The 23409-nt window shown below is 35.4% G+C and overlaps 1 protein-coding gene and 1 pseudogene across 1 annotated transcript; both read right to left on the bottom strand.

Annotated features, from left to right (window-relative positions):
• Positions 1-10192: 10192 nt before the first annotated feature.
• LOC107608054 (uncharacterized) lies at positions 10193-15998 on the bottom strand (annotated as a pseudogene).
• Positions 15999-17830: 1832 nt separating this feature from the next.
• On the bottom strand, positions 17831-18903 carry LOC107609923 (uncharacterized). The gene is made up of 2 exons (XM_016311979.2): positions 18400-18903; positions 17831-18312 (listed from the first exon to the last, which is right to left on the bottom strand). The coding sequence occupies exons 1-2, from the start codon at positions 18775-18777 to the stop codon at positions 18067-18069; spliced, it is 624 nt and encodes a 207-aa protein (XP_016167465.1). The 5' UTR covers positions 18778-18903; the 3' UTR covers positions 17831-18066.
• Positions 18904-23409: the final 4506 nt, after the last annotated feature.

The following is a 23409-nucleotide window of genomic DNA, read 5'->3' as shown; positions in this document are numbered from 1 at the left end:
TTACCAAGGGCATAGGAGGTTGTGCTTTTTCTTCTTGAATCTCTATCTCAAGTCCAATGGGAGAGGATTAAATTGTAGATATGAATTCATTAATGATTGAATCCATCTCTTGATCATCCCCTTCAAAGTCTTCAACTATGATATGCTTTGGAGGTTGTACACCCTCCTCAACATCAATTTCAAACTCCTTAGAAGGGGGCTCTATGACTTGAGTTTCCCATGGAGGTTCCTCATCTCCCAAGTCTTCAACGACTTCTTCCTCTTCAACGATCACGGCTTCCTCCAATTGTTCCAATACAAAGTCGTGCTGCTCGCTATCCACCGGAATTTCTAGTGTCTCCTTCATGCTACGTTCTTCAGTAGATTCTCCACATGAAACCGTGGGGGTTCCTTGATTGTTCAGATATTGGGAAGCTAATTGATTTACTACCTCGGTTAAGGCAGTCACTAATTCTAGTACATTCCTTTTCATCTTCGCTTGCCCTTGAAGAAGACCACGAAAGATGTCATCCATTGGAGATTGGGTTGGATATGAGGGTTCATTATTTTGGAGAAAGGGTTCATAATAGGAAGGTGGTTCTTCTTGATAAGGATATGGAGATGGTGAATATTAAGTGGTGGTTCTGGGTGTGGTTCATATGGTGGTTGGTGTGGTGGATATAGGTTGGGGTCATATGGTGGTGTTTGGTGGTAAGGGGCTTGTGAGTATGGTGGTCCAGAGTTGTGTTGAGGAGATGGTTCATAAGCATATGGCGGGACTTGTTGGTAACTACAAGGGGGTCCACCATAGTCATCATTTTGGTATGCATCACAGAATGGTTGTTGGTTATAGTGCATTGGAGGGGGTTGTTGCCAAGAGGGTTGATCAAATCCTTGTGGCTCCTCCCATCTTTGATTCTTCCAACCTTGATGCCTATTTTCATTATAGTTTCCATTCCTTACAACAATATTGGAACCAAACTTAAAGCGATGGGAGTGAGAACTCATAACTAGCAAATAAAAATTAAAAACGAAAATAAAAACAAATTTAAATGAAAAGGTTATTGAAATTTAAATTTTGAATTTGAAAATTAAATTTTGAATTTTGAATTTTTAAATTTTGAATTTTGAATTTTTGAATTTTGAAATTTGAAATTTGAAATTTAAATATTGAAATTTGAAATTTGATTTTGAAATAAGATAAGGTTTTGAAAAAGATATGATTTTTGAAAAAGATTTGAATTTTGAAATTTAAAACTAAGATAAGATAAGATAAAAATTTTAAAATAGAAATCTGAAAATTTTTTTATGCAAATTTCGAAAATTCAATTAAAATAAAGAGAAAAGATATTTTTGAACTAAATGAGGAAAGAGAAAAACAATAAAATGACACCAAACTTAAAATTTTTAGATCAAAACGACGAAAACAACTAAGAACAACTTGAAGGTCAAGATGAACACGAAGAACAAATTTTTGAAAAATTTTTAATAACTAAATAAAAACCAATAACCTCTTAATTTATGAAAAAGCAAAAATAAAAACAAAAATAAAAACAAATAAACAAGCAAATATTTACAATAACCAATAATAAGGCACACGTTTGCAATTCCCCAGCAACGGCGCCATTTTGACAAGCGGGATTTCTTGTCGGTAAAGAAATTCACAAATATATGATCGCGTTGTAAGTATAGCTTCTAAACCAACAGAAAATCCTTTCGTACAAACGTTTTGGTTGTCACAAGTAACAAACCCAATAAAATTTATAAACCGAAGTATTTAAACCTCAGGTCGTCTTCTCAAGGAATTGCAGGGAAGTATGATTTATTATTGGTTGTGGAAAACAGTATTTTTGGGTTTTGAAAAGGTTTGAACAAGAGAAATAAATTGCAGGAATTAGTAAATCAATAACTAAGAAAACTCTTGGCAAGGTATGAAAACTGGAAGTCCTATCCTAGTTATCCTTATCAATGGTGATGAGAATTATATTTTTTGCTTACACTAAGTCAACCTCTAACTATGAAGGTAAGTCAAGTGGATAAATCAGTTTAACACCTAAAGTCCTAATCAACTCCTGAGGAAAGACTAGAGTTATAGGAATCTAAATCAATCAGCAAAGATATCAATTATCAATCGCGATGAGTTTGACAACTCAAGAGTTACCAATTAATCAACCAAAGCTAAAAGGGAAAAATCTAAATTATTTATATAAATAAAGGAAAGCAATCATAATTCTGAAATACCACAAATTATATTAAATAGAAAATCAATCTAAACATGAAGAGTTCATAAACTAAATTGAGAAAACAAATAAAAGGAATATTAAACCTGGAAATTGAGAAGAAGAAATCCTAATTCCTTTAAGAGGAATCTTAATCCTAAGAGAGAGGAGAGAACCTCTCTCTCTAAAAACTACATCTAAATTATGAAAAGTGAATAATCGAAGACTTGTTAATGAATGGATGCATTCCTCCACTTTATAGCCTCTAATCTGTGTTTGCTGGGCCGAAAACTGGGTTAGAAACAGCCCAGAAATCGCCCCCAGCAATTTCTGGTACGTACAGGTCGCGGGAAAGTGACACGGAAGCGTCGTCCACGCGTTCGCGCGGATTGGGTTTTTTCCAGGTCACGCGTCCGCGTGATCCACGCGTTCGCGTCGCCTGGCTTTAAAACAGCTATGGAAAATTATATATTGTTGCAAAGCCCTGGACGTTAGCTTTCCAACGCAACTGAAACCATCTCATTTGGACTTCTGTAGCTCAAGTTATGACCGTTTGAGTGCAAAGAGGTCAGGCTGGACAGCTTAACAATTTCTTCAACTTCTTGTATTCCTTCCACTTTTGCATGCTTCCTTTCCATCCTCTGAGTCATTCCTGCCTTGTAATCTCTGAAATCACTTAATAAACATATTAAGGCATCGAATGGCAATAAGAAAGGATTAATATTAGCAAATATAAGTCCAAAGAAGCATGTTTTCAATCATAGCACAAAATAAGGAAGGAGAATGTAAAACATGCATTTTGTATGAACAAGTGTATGAAAGATTGATAAAATCCACTCAATTGAGCACAAGATAAACCATAAAATAGTGGTTTATCAGTGACCTAGGGTCAAGTATAAACCTCATGCCACTCTCTGTGATGGAGAAGCTAGGGATCCTTGAGGTACAAGCTGCAAGAATCTCACTGGAGATGGCAGATAATTCAAAGAAACAGGCTTATGGACTTGTAGAGGATGTCTTGGTAAAAGTTGAAGGCCACTACATCCCTGCTGATTTCATAATCCTAGACACTGGGAAGTGTATTGATGAATCCATCATCCTTGGCAGACCCTTCCTAGCCACAGCAAAAGCTGTGATAGATGTTGACAGAGGAGAATTGGTCCTTCAAGTGAATGAGGACTCCCTTGTGTTTAAAGCTCAAGGATCTCCCTCTGTAGTCATGGAGATGAAGCATGAAAAGCTTCTCTCAATGCAGAGTCAAATAGAGCCCCCACATTCAAACTCTAAGTTTGGTGTTGGGAGGCCATCATCATGCTCTGATTATCTGTGAGGCTCCGTGAGAGCTCACTGTCAAGCTATTGACATTAAAGAAGCGCATGTTGGGAAGTAACCCAATATTATTTAATTATATCTATTTATTTTGCATTGTTATTTTATGTTTTCTGTCAGTTGATGATCATGTAAAGTCACAAAAACAACTAAAAAAGCAAAAACAGAATAAAAAACAGTATCAAAAATAGCACACCCTGGAGGAGAAGCTTACTGGCGTTTAAACGCCAGTAAGGGTAGCAGAATGGGCGTTAAACGCCCAGTCTGGCACCATTCTGGGCGTTTAACGCCAGAAAGGGGAACAGAACTGGCGTTTAACGCTAGAAATGGGCACAGAGCTGGTGTTAAACGCCAGAAAGGGGAGAAAAGCTGGCGTTAAACGCCAGAAATGGGCAGCAACCTGGCGTTTAACGCTAGGATTGGCACATGAAAGGGCGTTTACACGCCAATATGGTCCAGGGATGAGAAATCCTTGACACCTCAGGATCTGTGGACCCCACAAGATCCCCACCTACTTCATCTCTCTCTCTCTCTTCTTCACACCTTTCCATAACACTCTTCCCCAAATACCCTTCACCAATCACCTCAATACCTCTTCCCCAAATACCCCTCACCTATCAAATCCTACCCTCTTCTCCATAATCTCTTCACCAATCCACATCCATCCATCATAAAATCCCACCTACCTCACCATTCAAATTCAAACCACTTTCCCTCCCAAACACTACTCACCCTCCTTGGCCAAACCACTAAACCCCCCTCCATCTCCTCTATCTCCTCTTCTTCTACTCTTTTCTTTCTTCTTTTGTTCGAGGACGAGCAAACCTTCTAAGTTTAGTATGGTAAAAGCTAAAGCTTTTTGTTTTTCTATAATCATTTATGGCACCAAAGGCCGGAGAAACCTCTAGAAAGAGGAAAGGGAAGGCAAAAGCTTCCACCTCCGAGTCATGGGAGATGGAGAGATTCATCTCAAGAGTGCATCAAGACCACTTCTATGAATTTGTGGCCAAGAAGAAGGTGATCCCCGAGGTCCCTTTCAAACTCAAAAAGGGTGAATATCCGGAGATCCGACATGAGATTCAAAGAAGAGGATGGGAAATTCTCACCAGCCCCATTCAACAAGTCGGAATCTTAATGGTTCAAGAGTTCTATGCCAATGCATGGATCACCAAGAACCATGATCAAAGTGTAAACCCGGATCCAAAGAATTGGCTTACAATGGTCCGGGGGAAATGCTTAGATTTCAGTTCGGAAAATGTAAGGTTGGCATTCAACCTGCCTATGATGTAAGGAGATGCACACCCCTACACTAGAAGGGTCAACTTTGATCAAAGGTTGGACCAAGTCCTCATAGACATTTGTGAAGAGGGTGCTCAATGGAAGAGAGATTCAAGAGGGAAGTCGGTTCAACTAAGAAGGCATGACCTCAAGCCCGTGGCTAGGGGATGGTTGGAGTTCATCCAACGCTCAATCATCCCTACTAGTAACTGATCTGAAGTTACTATAGACCGGGCTATCATGATCCATAGCATCATGATTAGAGAGGAAGTAGAAGTTCATGAGGTTATATCCCTAGAACTCTACAAGATGGCAGATAAGTCCTCTACTTTGGCAAGGTTAGCCTTCCCTCATCTCATTTGTCACCTCTATAATTCGGCTGAAATTGAGATAGAGGAAGACATCCTCATTGATGAGGACAAGCCCATCACTAAGAAAAGGATGGAGCAAACAAGAGATCCCACTCATGGACAAGAGCATGAGAAAATTCCTCATCATGAAATCCCTGAGATGCCTCAAAGGATGCATTTTCCTCCACAAAACTATTGGGAGCAAATCAACACCTCCCTAGGAGAATTAAGTTCCAATATGGGACAACTAAGGGTGGAGCACCAAGAGCATTCCATCCTCCTCCATGAAATTAGAGAAGACCAAAGAGTCATGAGGGAGGAGCAACAAAGGCAAGGAAGAGACATTGAGGAGCTCAAGCACTCCATAAGATCTTCAAGAGGAAGAACAAGCCGCCATCACTAAGGTGGACCCGTTCTTTAATTTTCTTGTTCTTTATTTTCTGTTTTTCGAATTTTTATGCTTTATGTTTATTTATGTTTGTGTCTTATTACATGATCATTAGTGTCTTAGTGTTTATGCCTTAAAGCTATGAATGTCCTATGCATCCATCATCTTTCTTAAATAAAAAGTGTTTTAATTGCAAAAAGAAAAAGAAGTACATGAATTTCAAATTTTAAAACAGATTAATTATTTTGATGTGGTGGCAATACTTTTTGTTTTTCTGAATGAATGCTTGAACAGTGCATATTTTTGAATTTGTTGTTCATGAATGTTAAAATTGTTGGCTCTTGAAAGAATAATGGAAAAGGAGAAATGTTATTGATAATCTGAAAAATCATAAAAATGATTCTTGAAGCAAGAAAAAGCAGTGAAAAGCTTGCAGAAAAAAATATATGCGAAAAAAAAAAGAAAAAAGAGAAAGAAAAAGCAAGCAGAAAAAGTCAATAGCCCTTTAAACCAAAAGGCAAGGGTAAAATAAAAAGGATCCAAGGCTTTGAGCATCAGTGGATAGGAGGGCCCACAGGAATAAAATCCTGGCCTAAGCGGCTAAACCAAGCTGTCCCTAACTATGTGCTTGTGGCGTGAAGGTGTCAAGTGAAAACTTGAGACTGAGCGGTTAAAGTCGTGGTCCAAAGCAAAAAGAGTGTGTTTAAGAGCTCTGGACACCTCTAATTGGGGACTCTAGCAAATCTGAGTCACAATCTGAAAAGGTTCACCCAGTTTTGTGTCTGTGGCATTTATGTATCCGGTGGTAATACTGGAAAACAAAATACTTAGGGTCACGGCCAAGACTCGTAAAGTAACTGTGTTCAAGAATCAACATACTGAACTAGGAGAATCAATAACACTATCTAAATTCTGAGTTCCTATAGATGCCAATCATTCTGAACTTCAAAGGATAAAGTGAGATGCCAAAACTGTTCAGAAGCAAAAAGCTAATAGCCCCGCTCATCTAATTAAGACTGATCTTCATAGATGTTTTTGGAATTTATTGTATATTCTCTTCTTTTTATCCTATTTTATTTTTATTTGCTTGGGGACAAGCAACAATTTAAGTTTGGTGTTGTGATGAGCGGATAATTTATACGCTTTTTGGCATTATTTTTAATATGTTTTTAGTATATTTTAGTTAGTTTTTATTATATTTTTATTAGTTTTTAAATAAAAATCACATTTCTGGACTTTACTATGAGTTTGTGTGTTTTTCTGTGATTTCAGGTATTTTTTGGCTAAAATTGAGGGACCTGAACAAAAATCTGATTCAGAGGCTGAAAAAGGACTGCAGATCTTGTTGGATTCTGACCTCCCTGCACTTGAAGTGGATTTTCTGGAGCTACAGAAGCCCAATTGGCGCGCTCTCAACTGCGTTGGAAAGTAGGCATCCTGGGCTTTCCAGAAATATATAATAGTCTATACTTTTCCCGAGATTTGATGGCCCAAGTCAGCATACAAATTCTAGCGTCAAAACGCCAGAACTAGCATAAAAGCTGGAGTTAAATGCCCAAACTGGCACAAAAGATGGCGTTTAACTCTAAGAAAAGTCTTTACATGTGAAAGCTTCAATGCTCAGTCCAAGCACATACCAAGTGGGCCCGGAAGAAGATTTCTGCATTAATTACCTATTTCTGTAACCCTAGGCTACTAGTTTTCTATAAATAGGACCTTTTGCTATTGTATTTTCATACTTTTCATATACCTTTTGAGCTCTATGTTCACGTTTGGGGGCTGGCCATTCGGCCATGCCTAGACCCTTTTGTTCTTATGTATTTTCAATGGTGGAGTTTCTACACACCATAGATTAAGGTGTGGAGCTCTGCTGTACCTCATGAATTAATGCAAAGTACTATTATTTTTCTATTCAATTCAAGCCTATTTCTTCTCTAAGATATACACTCGTTCTTCAACTTGATGAATGTGATGATCCATAACACTCATCATCATTCTCACCTATGAACGCGTGCCTGACAACCACTTCCGTTCTACTTGCAATAGCTTGAGTGCGTATCTCTTAGTCTCCTGGTTCATGACGCATGGTTGCCTCGCCTGACAACCGAGCCTTCTATTCCGTGAGATCAGAGTCTTCGTGGTATAGGCTAGAATTATTGGCAGCATTCCTGAGATCCAGAAAGTCTAAACCTTGTCTGTAGTATTCTAAGTAGGATCCGGGAAGAGATGACTGTGACGAGCTTCAAACTTGCGAGTGTTGGGAGTAGTGACAGACGTAAAAAGATCAATGGATCCTATTCCAACATGATCGAGAACCGACAGATGATTAACCGTGCGGTGACAGCGCATTTGGACCATTTTCACTGAGAGGACAGGAGGTAGCCATTGACAACGGTGAAACCCAACATAAGCTTGCCATGAAAAGGAGTATGAATGATTGGAAGAAGGCAATAGGAAAGCAGAGGTTTAGAAGGAACAAAGCATCTTCATACGCTTATCTGAAATTCTCACCAATGAATTATACAAGTATCTCTACCTTATTTTATGTTTTATTCATATTTCAATTATCTTAAACTCCATAACCATTTGAATCCGCCTGACTAAGATTTACAAGATGACCATAGCTTGCTTCAAGCCGACAATCTCCGTGGGATCGACCCTTACTCAGGTAAGGTTTATTACTTGGACGACCCAGTGCACTTGCTGGTTAGTTGTGCGGAGTTGTGACAAAGTGTTGAGATTACAATTGTGCGTACCAAGTTGTTGGCGCCATTGATGATCACAATTTCGTGCACCACATATTCACAATATTAACATATATACAATAGCTAATAACATAGCACCATTGTAATTTCCTGGCAACGGCCCCAAAAACTTGAAAGAGCAAAACCGTCGGCTAAGAATTTCTTCTCGATTAGAGGAAACAAGTTCGTTGCAAGTATAGTTCCCAACCGACAAGCAATGCTTAATCAAAGTTTTAATGTTGGTTGTCACAAGTACAAACCCCAATCAAAATTAACCGAAGTATTTAAACATCGGGTCGTCTCACAAGGAATTGCAATGAAGTGAATGATTATTGGCTATGAAGGAACACGGGGGGGTTTGATTGGTAAAAGGGCAAGAAAATAAATGGCAAGAAAATAAAGTAGGCAATTAAAGAAAGCAAATAATAAGGAGAGACATTCATGGCAAGGATTGAGAATATAAGCTTTCTATCCTAGTCACTAATCATAACAATTATTAACATGAGTTTATCCTATTTTGTCATCTCCAACAATAGAAGAAGGTATAATGTTATCTTCACATAGGGAGAAAGTCAAATAAGACTAGCTAATCTCAATCCAAAAGTCCTAATCAACTCACTAATTCAATTAGCAAGCGATTAGAGTCAATGGAAACAATACTAGCCAACAACTCTAGATCACCATCATAGGTTGGGTCTTAATAACTCAAGATTGTCTAATTCCTCTTTCCAAGCCAAGAATGCTCAAAAATCTACTCTAACATCCTTCCAAGTATTTTGTCAAACACTTGGAAGGCATAAAAAGAAAGCAAGCTAAAATGACAACGAGAATAAAATCTAACAACTACCAATTGCAAGGAAACAATAACAACAACTCAATTAACAATAAAAGAACATCAAACATGAAATTGTATTAAATGCAAACCAAATTCAACAAAGTGCTCATTAATGAAATCTACTACTACACAATACAAGAAATTAACAACAACAACTAAGGAAAGTACATTAAGCATGAAATACCTCAAAATTGCATTAAAGAGAATGGAAATTAACAAGAGTTCATGACATAAAAATAACCAAAATGAGAAATTAACAAAAGAAAAGAGAAGAATTAAGACAATACAACAAGGAATTGTATAGAAGACAAGATAAAAACAAGAAATTAAACCTAGATCTAAGAGAATTTGACCTAATCCTAACCTAATTTTAGAGAGAAGAGGGAGCTTCTCTCTCTAGAAACTAACTACATGCTTCCTAGTCTACAACTAATTGCTCCCCCTTGCTCAATCTTCAATTTTGCATGAAATACCCTCAGGAATCAATTGGATTTGGGCCTGGGCAGCTCAGAAATCGCCCCCAGTGGTTTTCACTTTAATGAGGTCACATGCGAGCTGTTACGCGTATGCATGGGTCACGCATACGCATCGTCTGACATTTTCCTCTCACGCGTACGCATCATGTCACGCGTACGCATCGCCTGGATGACCTCATCTTCATGCGTGCGCGTATGTCACGCGTGCGCGTTGATGTATGCACTCCAAATCCTTGTTTTTCCCTGAATTCTCCACTTTGCATGCTTTTCTCTTCACTTCTTTGATCCATTCCTAGCCTTCTCAACCTGAATTCACTAACAAACACATCAAGGCATCTAGTGGAATCAAAGGTGAATTAAAATTTCCAATTTAAGGGCCTAAAAAGTATGTTTTCACACTTAAGCACAAATTTAGGGAGAATTACAAAACCATGCTATTTCATTGAATAAATGTGAGAAAATGTGATAAAATCTCCCTAAATTAAACACAAGATAAACCACAAAATTGGGGTTTATCAGCAATCCCAGAAGATCTTTAGGGGGCATTTATATTCATGAACTAAAGCAGAGAATGCATCTGGGGAACCATAGAACTCACATTTGCACAATTATGCAAGTATTTTCAATATTTGCAACCCTAAAGTTATATACAGCTTTTGCTAGTTTACTACACCATTACACTCGGTAAGGAAAATAGAACCAAATTCTATTTTGTAAATCATCATTAGGACTAATCCAATGCATGAATCCTCAATTAACTAATCCAATACCTGAAAATTATAATTTGTTCAGACTTCCTTTGTTTTGAAGTTTCATAGAAGTCCATAAATAGCTCCCTGAAAAGAACACCACAATAATAACATACATGAATGAGGACTTCAAATCTTTTCAACCGCAAACTAATGCCATTATTAGATAACACTCACCTGATGATACCTTCATCTTTGTTACCATCATTGGAATGAACATGCTTAAATAAAGAATAAATTTGTCATAAAACTCTTACAATCCCCTTCATTTCAGCACACTTCTTGATGGTATTACACAGAAAACGTGTGTCACAGCGAGCTGAGAAGTTTATAACGGCCTAGCGCTCAATCCTCATAGGTTTAACTAGTTTCTGAAATATCGCATTTAATTTTAGATAAAGAACTCTAACTTTTCAACAATAAGAATAGAAAATAACAAGATAAAACAATACAGAATACTAATCTTATTGTTGAAATTTCAGCGCCCACCCCTTAGAATGAAGCTCAAAATAGGTACATGTAGCATACTGGGGACTTATGTTCTTTCACCATTTTGCCTACACAAATTCTTACAACATAAGTTTACTCTGCATAACTTAGTTTCTTTCAGTCAATGAAGTATTAAGTCCTTTTTTAAAGTAGCAGTCAAATCTTAACTGTAAGAATCGTAATTTTAATCGACCATTTAGATAATATAAAATAATGATTATATCGCTCGGAATAGGTTCGAGAAATTAGAATTCATAATTTAGAATTTTAGCGGTGAGATTTGAATTCAGTGAATTTTTCTGAGTGGAAAAAATATAATTTTCTACGAAAATTGCGTAAAAAACGCGTACCGGTTCTTTTAGCCGGTAGTACCGGCTTAAGTCTGTCTGGTACTATGTGAAAAATAATAAAAATAGTAGAAAAACTTAGGAAAACTTTTAAAATTGAAAATCGGGCACTAATTCTAAAGGTTTTGGCCCAAGGTGAGGCAAACGGGTTAAAAACGCTATCGGGTTGGACTGAGCCTAAGTTGGGCCTAAACCCAACATATAAATATACTTAAATGAGCTCATTCTTCATCAAACACCACACACACCAGCAGCTGAAGTGAGGAGAGAGGTGAGAGCTTTTCCTACGTTGTCACTATTCACATACAACTTCCGGTGACCATAACTCGAGCTACAGTGCTCCAATTTGCGTGCCGTCAACGGCTACACGAAGCTCTCATCGAGACCATGACTTCTAGCTAGGTATTTTGGTAATCTACTCACCAATATCTGCCTAGTTTTCTGCCCTAAGAAAATTCGAAATTTTAGATTTTGGTTTGAGTGAAATTGTGTTTTGGTTGTTTAGGTACTAACCATTAGTGAGGGATTGTTGGGTTCTACCCCAAATTTCAGTGGATAAGGTAAGGTTTCTCAAAAATCTTTGTAAATTGATATATTGTGAGTATTAAGTTTTGATTTTTATGAAATATATGATGTTAGTTTGAATATTGGAGCTTGTTGGAGTTTCCTTGGATATTTGGAAGCTTTTGGTTTGGGATTGGTGACTTGATTTTGGTTGGAAGCTTGGTTTGGACTCAATCTTTGGTTTTTGGCATATTGGAAATCAGCCAAGGTATGGTTTCAGTTTTCTTTATGTAATATATAATATTTCTAGACACTTAAGCTAGTGGACCATAGGATAGGTTTGAATGGTTGATAGTGGATTGTAATTATTGATGCTTGTGATGATTTTGATGAATTATGATAATAATTATTGATGTTAGAATGAATAATGATAACTATGTGAAATATGAGGAGATATGATGAATTATGTTGGTGAAGAGTTAAATTGTGTAAGATTGGGAAGGTTGGAATCCTGATTTAGAACTTGTAAAATTTTGTTGAATTATGTTGGAAAAATTGAATGAAATAGGGTTCAAGTGTTGGAGGAAGTCAATAGGTGATTGGAGAGACATATGGTTGTGATTGTGGACATGAATGATAAGAAGCGATGTGCAAAAGAATGTTTATGAAATGGTTTTGGTTAAGGTGTTTGGAAAATTTGGGAACCTTGCTGATTTTGTGAAAACCTTGTTTTACCGAACTTTGATGGATCATAACTTGAGCCTCAATTTTTAGAATTGATTGAAATTTGTTTTAATTTAAAGATGATTCAAGGGGATTTAATTTGATATAAAGTTTGAGAAAAATGGATTTTTGTCGAGGAAGTTATGAACGTTTAAAGTTTGGGGTTTAAAATTGAAATTCTGCAGATTTGAAAATTTTCTAAATTTGGTGAGGGTTGCGTATGCGACACAGTGCACGTGACGCGGCCAATCCATTCGGGTTGGGCATCTCGCGTACGCGGGCATTGCATGCGTATGCGAACTATTAGAATATTGACCCTTGCGTACGCAAACTTTAACACGCGACACGAGCAATCCATTCGGGTTGGGACACTCGCATACGCGAGCAGGTGGTTGCATACGCGACCACCCATTTTTGGACTGCATGCGTATGCGAGACAGGGGCTTGCATACGCAAGACCCCTATTTTGCTGAAATATCATTTTTCTTCATTTTCAAAGGTTCTCTAGCTTTCCATACATTCTTTACATACCGTTTAAGAATACTATTTAGTGCTTAGGTCCTAATACTACTAAAGATGAGTTAGAGACTTAAATAGTTGAATTTTAATATGAATTTTAGAAGACGGAGACTTAGATTTTTGGAGTACTGAGGATGGATTTATTGAGTGAGATGGTAGAGTACTGTAATGATGATTAATGTGATGAGTTATAGAGTTACGTATTGACGGTGTTTGAGACAAGTCTAGGACTTGGAGTGGAAATATGACCTTACTGAGTATTGAAAATGATTTGTGAAAGCCAATGATATATTGTTTTATGCTGAGACTGTTGAGTCGCTATGCACCTCGGGCAAGGGCTGTGGTAGTCTCCCGCTTGTCGAGGTCGCGACGCCGGCGTAAGGACGGTTGGTTTATCCCGCTTACATTGAGATGTGAGGGCTAGGGTGGTATCTCGCTCGCATAACCTTCTCTGCTGCATGAGTGTGCGGGACCTATATCGTTGGCGTAGCAGACTCCCTACTGCATGAGTGTGCGGGGCCTATATCCTCGGCGTGGCATATTTTTCGGCTGCATGAGTGTACAGAGCCTATATTTCTGGCGTGGCAGGAAGGCTACATCCGGAAGGATGTGTTGGGTTAGCATTTATAGACCGATAAGTGATATCACGAGCCACTTAGGACAAGCATTCATCATGCGCATATTCTATATGTTTGTTTGCTTTGCCGACTTGCATTGTTTGCCTAATTGTATAACATGTTTAATTGCTTCTTGCTTTACTTGCTATATATGATAATTATTTGTGCTTTACTTGTATGAATTACTTGTGTTTTCTGCTGGGATTGAGGAGGTTCGGAAGGAGGTGGCGATGGATCGCATGGCAGTTAGGCTGGCAAAGGCTGTGGGACAGCGAAGAATTGTTAGATTAGAACTCCACTCAGTTAGATTACCCTTTTTCATTGTGGTTTTAAAGTTAACGTTTTAAATTTACTGATGGTTTAAGCTTGAATCTTGTGATGGATATGAAGTTCTAGGATTGCCTCTGGCGTCCCGGAGTCTTGTATCTTACATCATTGGGCACTGTTATCATACTGAGAACCTCTGGTTCTCATACCATATTTTGTTGTTATTTTTTAGATGCAGGTCGCAACCCACCTCGGTGAGTTGCTTGATGATGACAAAGCGAAAGATCCTTGCTATGTTTTGGAAGTCTTTTGGTTTATTTTGTGTAGATCTCTCACTTTTGTATTTATCTATGCCTTAGAGACTTACTTTGAGAGAAATATTGCATAAGCTGTTTTACTTTCAAAAACTCTGTATTGTCTGTATATAACTAGCCAGCTTAAACTCCGCGAGCTGCGGCTAGATCTTTATACTATTTTGCTTATATATCTATATATGTCTTGATATATGTATGTATATCTTGTGCCTTAAGTTTGTAGCTTCGTGTGAACGTTTTGCGCTATATATATATATGTTCAGGTTTTAAAATTGTCGTAACCTTTGATTAACCTTTGCTTTACGATGTGAGGTAAGGCTTAGGGTAATTAGGGTGTTATATCAACAACTAAGGTTCCTTTTTTTAAACAAGCATCAAAGTTCTTGTGAGCATGATCAATTGATCATCACCGAGTTTAGCTTCTACAAGGAACACACCAGTAGGTGAAATCAATTTTACTTATACGAAGATTTTTAATTTTTAATTCAATGTAAAAGCACTGGAAAATGTAATCCATTCTTGTTCTCATATGCCATTCTACTATACACAAATTGTAAAGAAGATCAAATGAGTTCATATAACCATTTCACCAAAATAATATTTTGACATAAATTAGTGAAAGCACCAGATACATCCTTGACTAATTTATTTCAGCATTATGGAATCTTTAGAATGGTATCCAAAAGTAAGTACTTTTTTTGAGAATTAATATGGTTTCTCATCAGGTAACTATCAAAGATAACAGTTATGATTTTCTGTTTTCTCTTCTATTCCTTTTCTTCTGAGGACACGGAGTCTGGGAGAAGGATATTTAAATCAAAATAAAACAGCTGATTATGTACAAGGCAAAGTAAGTAAGGGCATGCAAGAAAGGAGCACAATTGAATATACCTCATCAATAGAATAAATGTTACGCTGGTCAGCAGTATACATCAGAACATCTTGTTAAAAGATAAAAAAGGATAAAATAAATTAAAAAAGAAAACATTTTCTCTTACATTGAATCATTTCAATAATGAAATTTTGAGAAATCACTCTCCTTATTTAGCAGTAGAAACCATTTGACCAGAAAAGAAAAACACAAGTGGTAGTAGTGAAAGAGTATAAACTCATTCTAACCCTTGGCATAATTGACATTGGCTGGCCATCCTGAAAACGAAAAAGTCCACCATTAAAATCCTTGTCATAATTATTTAAATAGCACACCATCTTTGCTGAACCAAAATTGTCAGGAACAGTATTAAATAAAATTCAATAAAAGAGAGGAGTAGTGGAAAGTGGAATTCTGACTGCAAAGTGCCGCTGTTTGAGGTAGGGTCTATTATCATCACTATGCCACCCAATACTTGCACCTCTGCTCCAGCTGTTTGATTATTCATAAATACAATAAGATAAAGATTGTAAAAGAAGTAACAACCAACAAGCAATTGATGGTCCTTAAGATAGAGTAGTAACCTAATTAGAGCAGTGAATAACAAAGAGCTCGTATTGACAGTTGAAAAACTCATTTAACTTGTCTTTCAACCTTTCTGTGAAAAAATTTGATTGAGTTGAAAATTTCAATAAAGGGAAAGATGATAAAAAAAAAGAGAGTACCTCAGATAGGAATGAAGGGAATGAGGAAGTGGTAAGAGTTGGTGGCAATAAGATGGAAGAGAGTGGTTGAGAAGATATTGGGTCTATAGCCAACAGTGCTGCTACTCTTGTGTATGAATTCCAGCTCCTGACAATGGAATAAATCAAGATAAGGGAAGAAAAGAAGCGAACAAGAGAATCTGATGAAAAGGAAACCTAACCTTGCATTTTTCAGGGGAGAGAAAGTTGGGGACCATCACACGAGAGTGTTGCGAACCACAACAAACCTCACACATTCCTAATCCTACTTTTTTTTTCAATTTCCGTTTCTATTTCTAAATCTCATCCATTTTCACTTTTAAATTGATGCATATTTCACTTTCAAACTGATGCATAGACCCTGTAGTCAATAAAAAATGTTTTCATATTTCTGGCAAGCCTAAAGAAGGATTATCACTTCATTGATTTTCTTGAAATCAAAGTCCTATACAACAACACACCTTAACTCAAAATAACAATTAATCATGATAATATGACATATATGTAACAAATTCAAAGCAATACCTCTACAATAGTTTCTAAACTAATTTTCTTCCTCCACTTGATCATGTTATCACACATTAGCTTTGTTTTTCCGAAATTTTAATAGTGCCTGAACCAATTCCTTCATTGCATTATAACGAAAATTTCGTTGCAAAATCAGTAAGTAAAAATATCTACACTAATTATATCGCCATCAAATTACTAAATAATCGTAAAAATAACAAGTCAAATCCGAAATCAAAGAAGTAATCAATCAAATTAAATTAATGTGAAGAAAATCACAAAATTAACAAAAAAAAAGCTTCCATAGGAATGCACAAAAGAATGCAGAAGGAGATCTCAAAAGTTACCTGTCATGACCTCAGGAGATGTGTCGAAGGAATAGCTCCTCCTTTGACAATCACGTTCACCACTTTCTCTGCAAGACACAACCACTGAAAAATTTACACCAAGAGACATACACGACTGAATTTGCCAAAACCGAAATGAAGGGAGCAACACGCTAGGAGATCGAAGAAAAGGAATAGAAGATTTACTGTTTTTGGCAAGATCGGCGAGTGCGTGAGTGGCGTGCTTGGCGGTAGCTCGATCCGACTCCTTCTATAAGAAAATGGAGTTGAAGATGAAAACCTGCTTGGCATCGTGGGCGTCGCCGGTTACTCACCCTCTGGTCTCAGACGCTATAGCGAACTTGATGGTGACAATGACGGCAAAGAAATGAATACGATAGTGTACATCTAGAGTTTCATTCTCACTTTTCTTTCTCTTCTAATTTTTTTGGACAAATAGATTTTTTGGAGGATGGACTATTTATTTGGACAATTAGGTTTAAAAATTTAAACCAACATTAATTAATAGAAATTTCATATTTAGCCATAATAAAATATGTTATGAAATTTTTTTAAAACTTCCAAAAAAATCCCATAAACAAACATCCCATAAACAAACAGAAATTTTGTAGTGATCGTACTATCTTTTCTATCATTGTTATCATTTATATTTCTATTATTTTAATGATATAATCATATTTTGTCATTCTTATTATCTTTTCTACCACAGCACTAATAACATCATCAGTCTCTTTTCTTATTTTTTGTCCGATATTATTTTTTTCTAAAAAAAAAATTCGTGTTATAATTATTTTTATTCTTATAATATTTATTTCTTCCGACAATAGTCGTTGTAAAACAATTTTTAAAAATAAATTTAGTAATAATTTATAAAAATTTAAAACCCTATCCTTAGAAAAAAAATCCTCACAAAATTATTTATCACAAATTTATTTATCGTCCTAAAATTTAACAATTTTTTATCGGCCTAAAATAAATTTGTCAATAAATTAATTTTGTTTGAAATCGCATCTTTGTCCTTCGAAGAAATAGAAGGAAATCCGAAACCGGATTGAATGTTTACCCTTTATTTTATACTAAAATCATTGATGTCCATTACAGCCCCCATGTAACTGGATGTATGTTGCGATGCATTCTACATTTTGTGATTTTGTCCATCAAACTCAAATCGAGATTCGCTATAACGGCACTTGGGAACGTTGAATTCAAAGGTGGCCTGGTGAACACGAACAAAATACACAAATATCCAAGGTGGGTACTATATATATTGAATTCAGTAAACAGCAAACAAAATACAAATAATACACCTGCACAAATGATAAAAGCCCAATTGCAACACTTCAACAACGAGACTAATTGCCTACTTTCATAACTAGACCATGACACAGGGTAACCTATACAGCTAGCCATGTATTACATTATTTGGACATGAACATGCAGAGCTTGATCTGATACACACAGAAGAGAGGGTTCAGTGGTTATGATGATGACCGGGCATTTTTTCCTTGATCTTGTCCATGAAGCTTTTCTTCTCATGATCCCCAGGGTGTTGGCCAGCAGCACTGGTGGCGGTGGTAGTGGTGGTGGTGGAGGTGGTTGTCCCTTGATGGGGAGAATGGTCCTTGGCCATCCCTCCTCCAACGCCGGGTATTTTCTCTTTGATCTTTTCCTTTAATCCTTTCTTCTTCCTCCTCCCACCTTGTCCGTCATCCTCAGACTAGCAATCATGCATGCAAATTATTAGAATTAATGAAGAAATGAGTAACATATAACAAAGAAAGATATTGTTACAGTAAATACTTACAGAGCTAGAGCTGGAGCCAGAATTGTCGTCGTCCTTCTTGTCCCTCCCTAACATATCTCCCACTGTCCCTTTCTCTCTGGTTGCACCACCACCGTATGGACCGCCACCTAAGGTTCCAAGTCCGGCGATCCCTCCACCTCCAGAGGCATGTCCAGTAGTGGCTGTACTTTCAAAACCGGTAGTAGTGGTGGGTGTACCGCCAAAACCTGCGGTAGTAGTGGGTATACTCCCAAAACTGGTGGTGGCAGAGGCGGGTGCAGCAACACCGGTAAGGTGGATGGGTTGGCCATGCTCGTCGGTTAGTTTAACAGGATTACCCTGTTCATCAGTGAGTTGGATGGGGTTGCCATGTTGGTCACGTAGTTGGGCTTCCGCCATTGTTTCCGCACTTCAACTTCCAATTGAGTGATGATAAGAGTACGTAGCAGGTTAATTTACTATGGCACTTTAAGACCTGGTAGCAAACATCGATTCCTTTATAATAACTTGAGCAAAGAAGCCAATGGCGGTGGAGAAGAATAGAAGATATGCATGTAACTTGTCCCGAATATACGTGGCTACCACATTACGATCCTCATGCCACGTTAGTGGAAACCGAGACACATGTCGATCCATTTGCTTTTACTGCTATCCCTTATGCTATACGACATTCTCACCTCCGGGGCAAAATTTATTCTCATCTTACAATAGCTTTTAATTTTAGGGAAAAAATATGGTAAGAAGTTAATGCGGTGGTCATCACGTGAAAAAGGAAAAATTCACCCTCTTATTCCCTCCACGCTAATTACCTTGTAGGGGTGTTTATGTTCCGAACCTAAAGATTCGTCCGACTCTAAACATTTGGAGAATTAATTTGGTGTGATTTTATTGGATTTAGAGTTGGATAAAAATCTCAAAATTAAATTCGGTCATTATTTTAGACCGAGTTCGGATCAAGAGGCGAACTCGACTTTATCTGGTCTATGTACATCTTAAGAAAACTAAAAAAGATATATGTATTTTAAATTAATTTTAATATTATGTTATATTAATTATAAGTTTATTATTTTATTTTTAATCACACTTGTTGAATTAGAAAATAGATAAAAAAAAGTATCAAATTAAAATTTATAGACAAATTTAAATTCAAATATAAATATCAACTTTTCGATAATAAATTTTTTTTTTTATAAATAAGTGCATCATAAATAAATGTTTTTATAAATTATTATTAAAATTTTAAAGATCCAGTTTTTATCCGTTTTAGATCTAATATAGTCCTGATTCAAAAATATTTAGATTTCATCGAGTCAGATTAGAGTCTAACAAATAAACTCTATATATATTTAGCGTCGAATCTGAATTAAAAACAAATCCAATTTCACGCAACCTATAAACACCCCTGTTACCTTGGATGAATTATCTGCCTTTTGTTTACACCCCTAATGTTTATATGTATCAAAGTGTATGAAAACATGAAAACATTTTTTTCCACGAATTGATTTCCAATTCTAAATATTACGTCACAAACTCATAAATATTGATACTAGTTTTGTGAGACAAATTGAAAATTATTATATGTGAATTAGTCTAATTACAAAAATAATAATTAAAAGAATAAATTTTTTTATAAATATAGTTAAATTATTTATTCAAAAAATACATTAAGAAATTAAACTAAATAATGGTTAATAATTATGAAATGTCAAACATCTTATTATTTATAAATTGTATTGAAAATTTTTGTTAATCAAATTGAATTAAATAGATATTATTTTTTTAGTATTTATTTTATTTTGTTTTGTTTGTTTTAGGCCTATTTAATTTATTTTTATTTTAATAAATTTATGAATTAGAATTTTAAATTTAAGAGATATAAAAAATCTAATAGTTATTTTTTTTAATTTTGATAAATAAAAATTTTTTTGAGTTTTTTTTAGAAAATTAAATGTGAATATACAAAAAAGATAGAATGATTCTCTTAACTATTACATCAGAAAATTAAATTGAGTTAGAAAAATTTTTTTCTTTGATTTTTTGTTTTATCTTAACTTTTATTCTGTATCATTTGATATCAAATTTTAAGTACTAGATTAATTCTTATTAATCTATATTTATTCTTCTTTATCTTAATTTAAAAAAAAAATCTTATTTATTAAGTTTGTGTTTTTTTATTTGCATCTTTGTGTTCTTGAATATTAAAAGAAAAAAACTCACCCTGCGTCGTCGATTACTCGTGTCTTCTTTCGTCTCTTTCTTTCCTTCTTGTTATTGTCTATTTTTATTGTTTATTATTTCCTTCCTGTTTAATTTCATGGTTTTCTTATTGTTTTCCATAACATTAGGTTTTATTGAAAAAAAAAAAAAAACAATTCAGTAAATCAAAAAGCAAAAAAAATAAGACAAAAAGAAAAAATCAAACATAACAAAAAAAAGTTATTTATTTATTTATTTTTATTTTTTTATTTCTTTGTATTTTGTGTCTTTTGTCTTTTATTTCAGTCTTTTATTCTCTTATGGTTGCGTCAAATTTTTTTACTTTTCTTATTTTTATTTGATTTCTAAAGTGCAACCGCCAAAGAGATTAAAAAGTGGTAAAAAGTAAGAGTGGTGAGTTCAATTGAGGGTAAAAACAAATTTTGAGAGTAAACACGAGTGTCCATCCTTGAGTGAAACACGTGAACAAATGATTATGAGGTCTTTTTATCACATTTTTGTTATGACGACCCATTTAGAAGAAACTCTAGTTGACATGGAAACGATGCAAAGGGTTATTCAACACTTAATTAATCGCATGAATGAATTAGAAGAATGGAGGCAGGATGTGACACAGACATTGTCCAAAAATACTGATGCGGGCTAGTTAGATGTCAGTTTAGAATTTTCACAAAAGAATTACGTTGCAAGTATAGTTCCAAACTAACAAATGACCCTAATAATCAAAGTTTAAAAGATTGTCACAATACAAACCAAAATAATTGGGAGTAGAATCTCGGATCGTTTTCCTTAGAAATTGCAATCAAGTGCTCAATTATTGGCTGTGAGGATAATCGAGGTTTGATAGCAATAAACACGAAATGTAAAAAGCAAGAAATTAAATGAGTATGCAAGGAATTAAACTAAAAGCAATTAAAGTAATGGAAAGAAAATTCAATTGTAAAAAAATTCTTGGCAAAGGCTGATGGTTAAGGATCGCTTTCCTTGTTACTAATCACAACATAATAATTATAAAGAACAAACTCAATTTGTCATCTCAAACATCGGAGAAAAGTTAACCGGGTTTAATTAATCCTAATCCATAAGTTATAACCAACTTACTAATTGAATTAGTAAAAGATTAGTGTCAATGGAAATAAGACTAATTAAGATCTCCAAATTATCAATCAACTTGGACATTAGTAACTCAAGGTCACCCAAGTTACCGACCCAAGTCAAGAATACAAAAATCTATTCTAAAACTAAGATGAGCATTTCATCAAACACTTAGGGTGCACAAAAATAAAATATGACAAATTACAAGAATTATAAAGGCTACAACTACCAAAATAAGAAGTCAACAATAACCAATCAAATAAGCAACATTAAACATGAAAATTCTCAAATTGCATTAAAGAGAATTGAAATTTAACAATTATTCATAAATTAAAATAGACAAAATAAAGAAACTAACAGAAAAAACTAGGCAAATTGAGACAATAGAACAAGAAAATGTAAAGAGAACTACACAGGAACAAGAATTAAAATCTACATCTAAGAATTTAACCTAAAACTATCCTAAATTCTATCCTAAAACACGGTCCTCAACTATTCTATGACTACCTCCATGATTTTCCCTTGGTCTTGCCCTCAAATACTTCAGAAATGAGTTGGATTGGGACTAAAATTGGCCTGAAATCGCAACCCACCTGTTTACTTAAGTAAATCACATGTTGTCACTCATGCGTACGCATGAGGCATGCATACACGTAAGTTGGGCGAAATGCAAGTCATGCGTATGTAATACCCTTACTATCAGAAGGTTACGCTTCTGGCTGCGCCACTCTGATAGTGAGAAATATTACTATACATATACTTAATAATGAAATAGGAGTCTTTGACTCGAAACCGTATCACTGTTTTTTTTTTTTTTTTTGAAAAATCAGAAATTTTTTTTTTAAAATCAAACAGCATATATAACCAAATTCAATCACAATCTTCACATATATATAAATGTACCAGACTTCTTATACAAGTAACTTACAATTATATATACATACATATCATCACAAATCATGTTCCTATCCCTCTTGCAAGAATATAATGATAAAGACGAGAAAAATCTATAATATATATACAATGCTAAACAACACATCCAAATTCGTAGGAGGAACTCCTTTAAAACTCTTCGTCCGTCCTGAAATAGAAAATCTATAGGGGGTGAGAATATCGTCCTTTACAGGGTTCTCAGAAAGAGATTTTTAAGAATTGTCATAAGAGGATACTTATAAAATAAAGAATTGATTTCAACTACAATGATTATTGTTTGCCTTATAAATTTATTCAACCGTCGGCATAAATTATCCCATAACATTTTAAATTCATTTTTAGTTATAAGAATTTTAATTCATGGCCTCCAACCCAACTTAAAATCAAATCTCAGCCTCCGATCCAATCTATAATCAAATTACGGCTTTCAGCCTAAATCAAATCAACTCGGTCTCCGGCCCAAATCAAGTCAACTCACCATCAAAATTTAATTTCAAAACATCATCAATCACCAGCATCAACGGTACAAGGCAAATATAATCAGATAACAATTACAGCTAGTACCACATCAGGAAGAACCCTCAGCATCACCATCGCCAGCGTAAGGAATCTCTAAGTTGTTCAAACACAATAAAAACAATACAAGAAATACACAAACAAAGAGAACAATTACAGCAATTAGTTCAATTAGCATATATATACAATTATTCAAATAGGCAAGCCAAATATAAGATGCACACCCAAACAATACACACAAATGCAAATGATGCATGCCTGCCCTATGGC

The sequence above is a fragment of the Arachis ipaensis genome, chromosome B7 (genome assembly GCF_059453495.1).
Source record: "Arachis ipaensis isolate K30076 ecotype BB chromosome B7, ASM5945349v1, whole genome shotgun sequence".
Classification (NCBI taxonomy): domain Eukaryota; kingdom Viridiplantae; phylum Streptophyta; class Magnoliopsida; order Fabales; family Fabaceae; genus Arachis; species Arachis ipaensis.
Note: the sequence above shows the minus strand (reverse complement) of the source record. Positions and strands in the feature narration are given on the sequence as shown.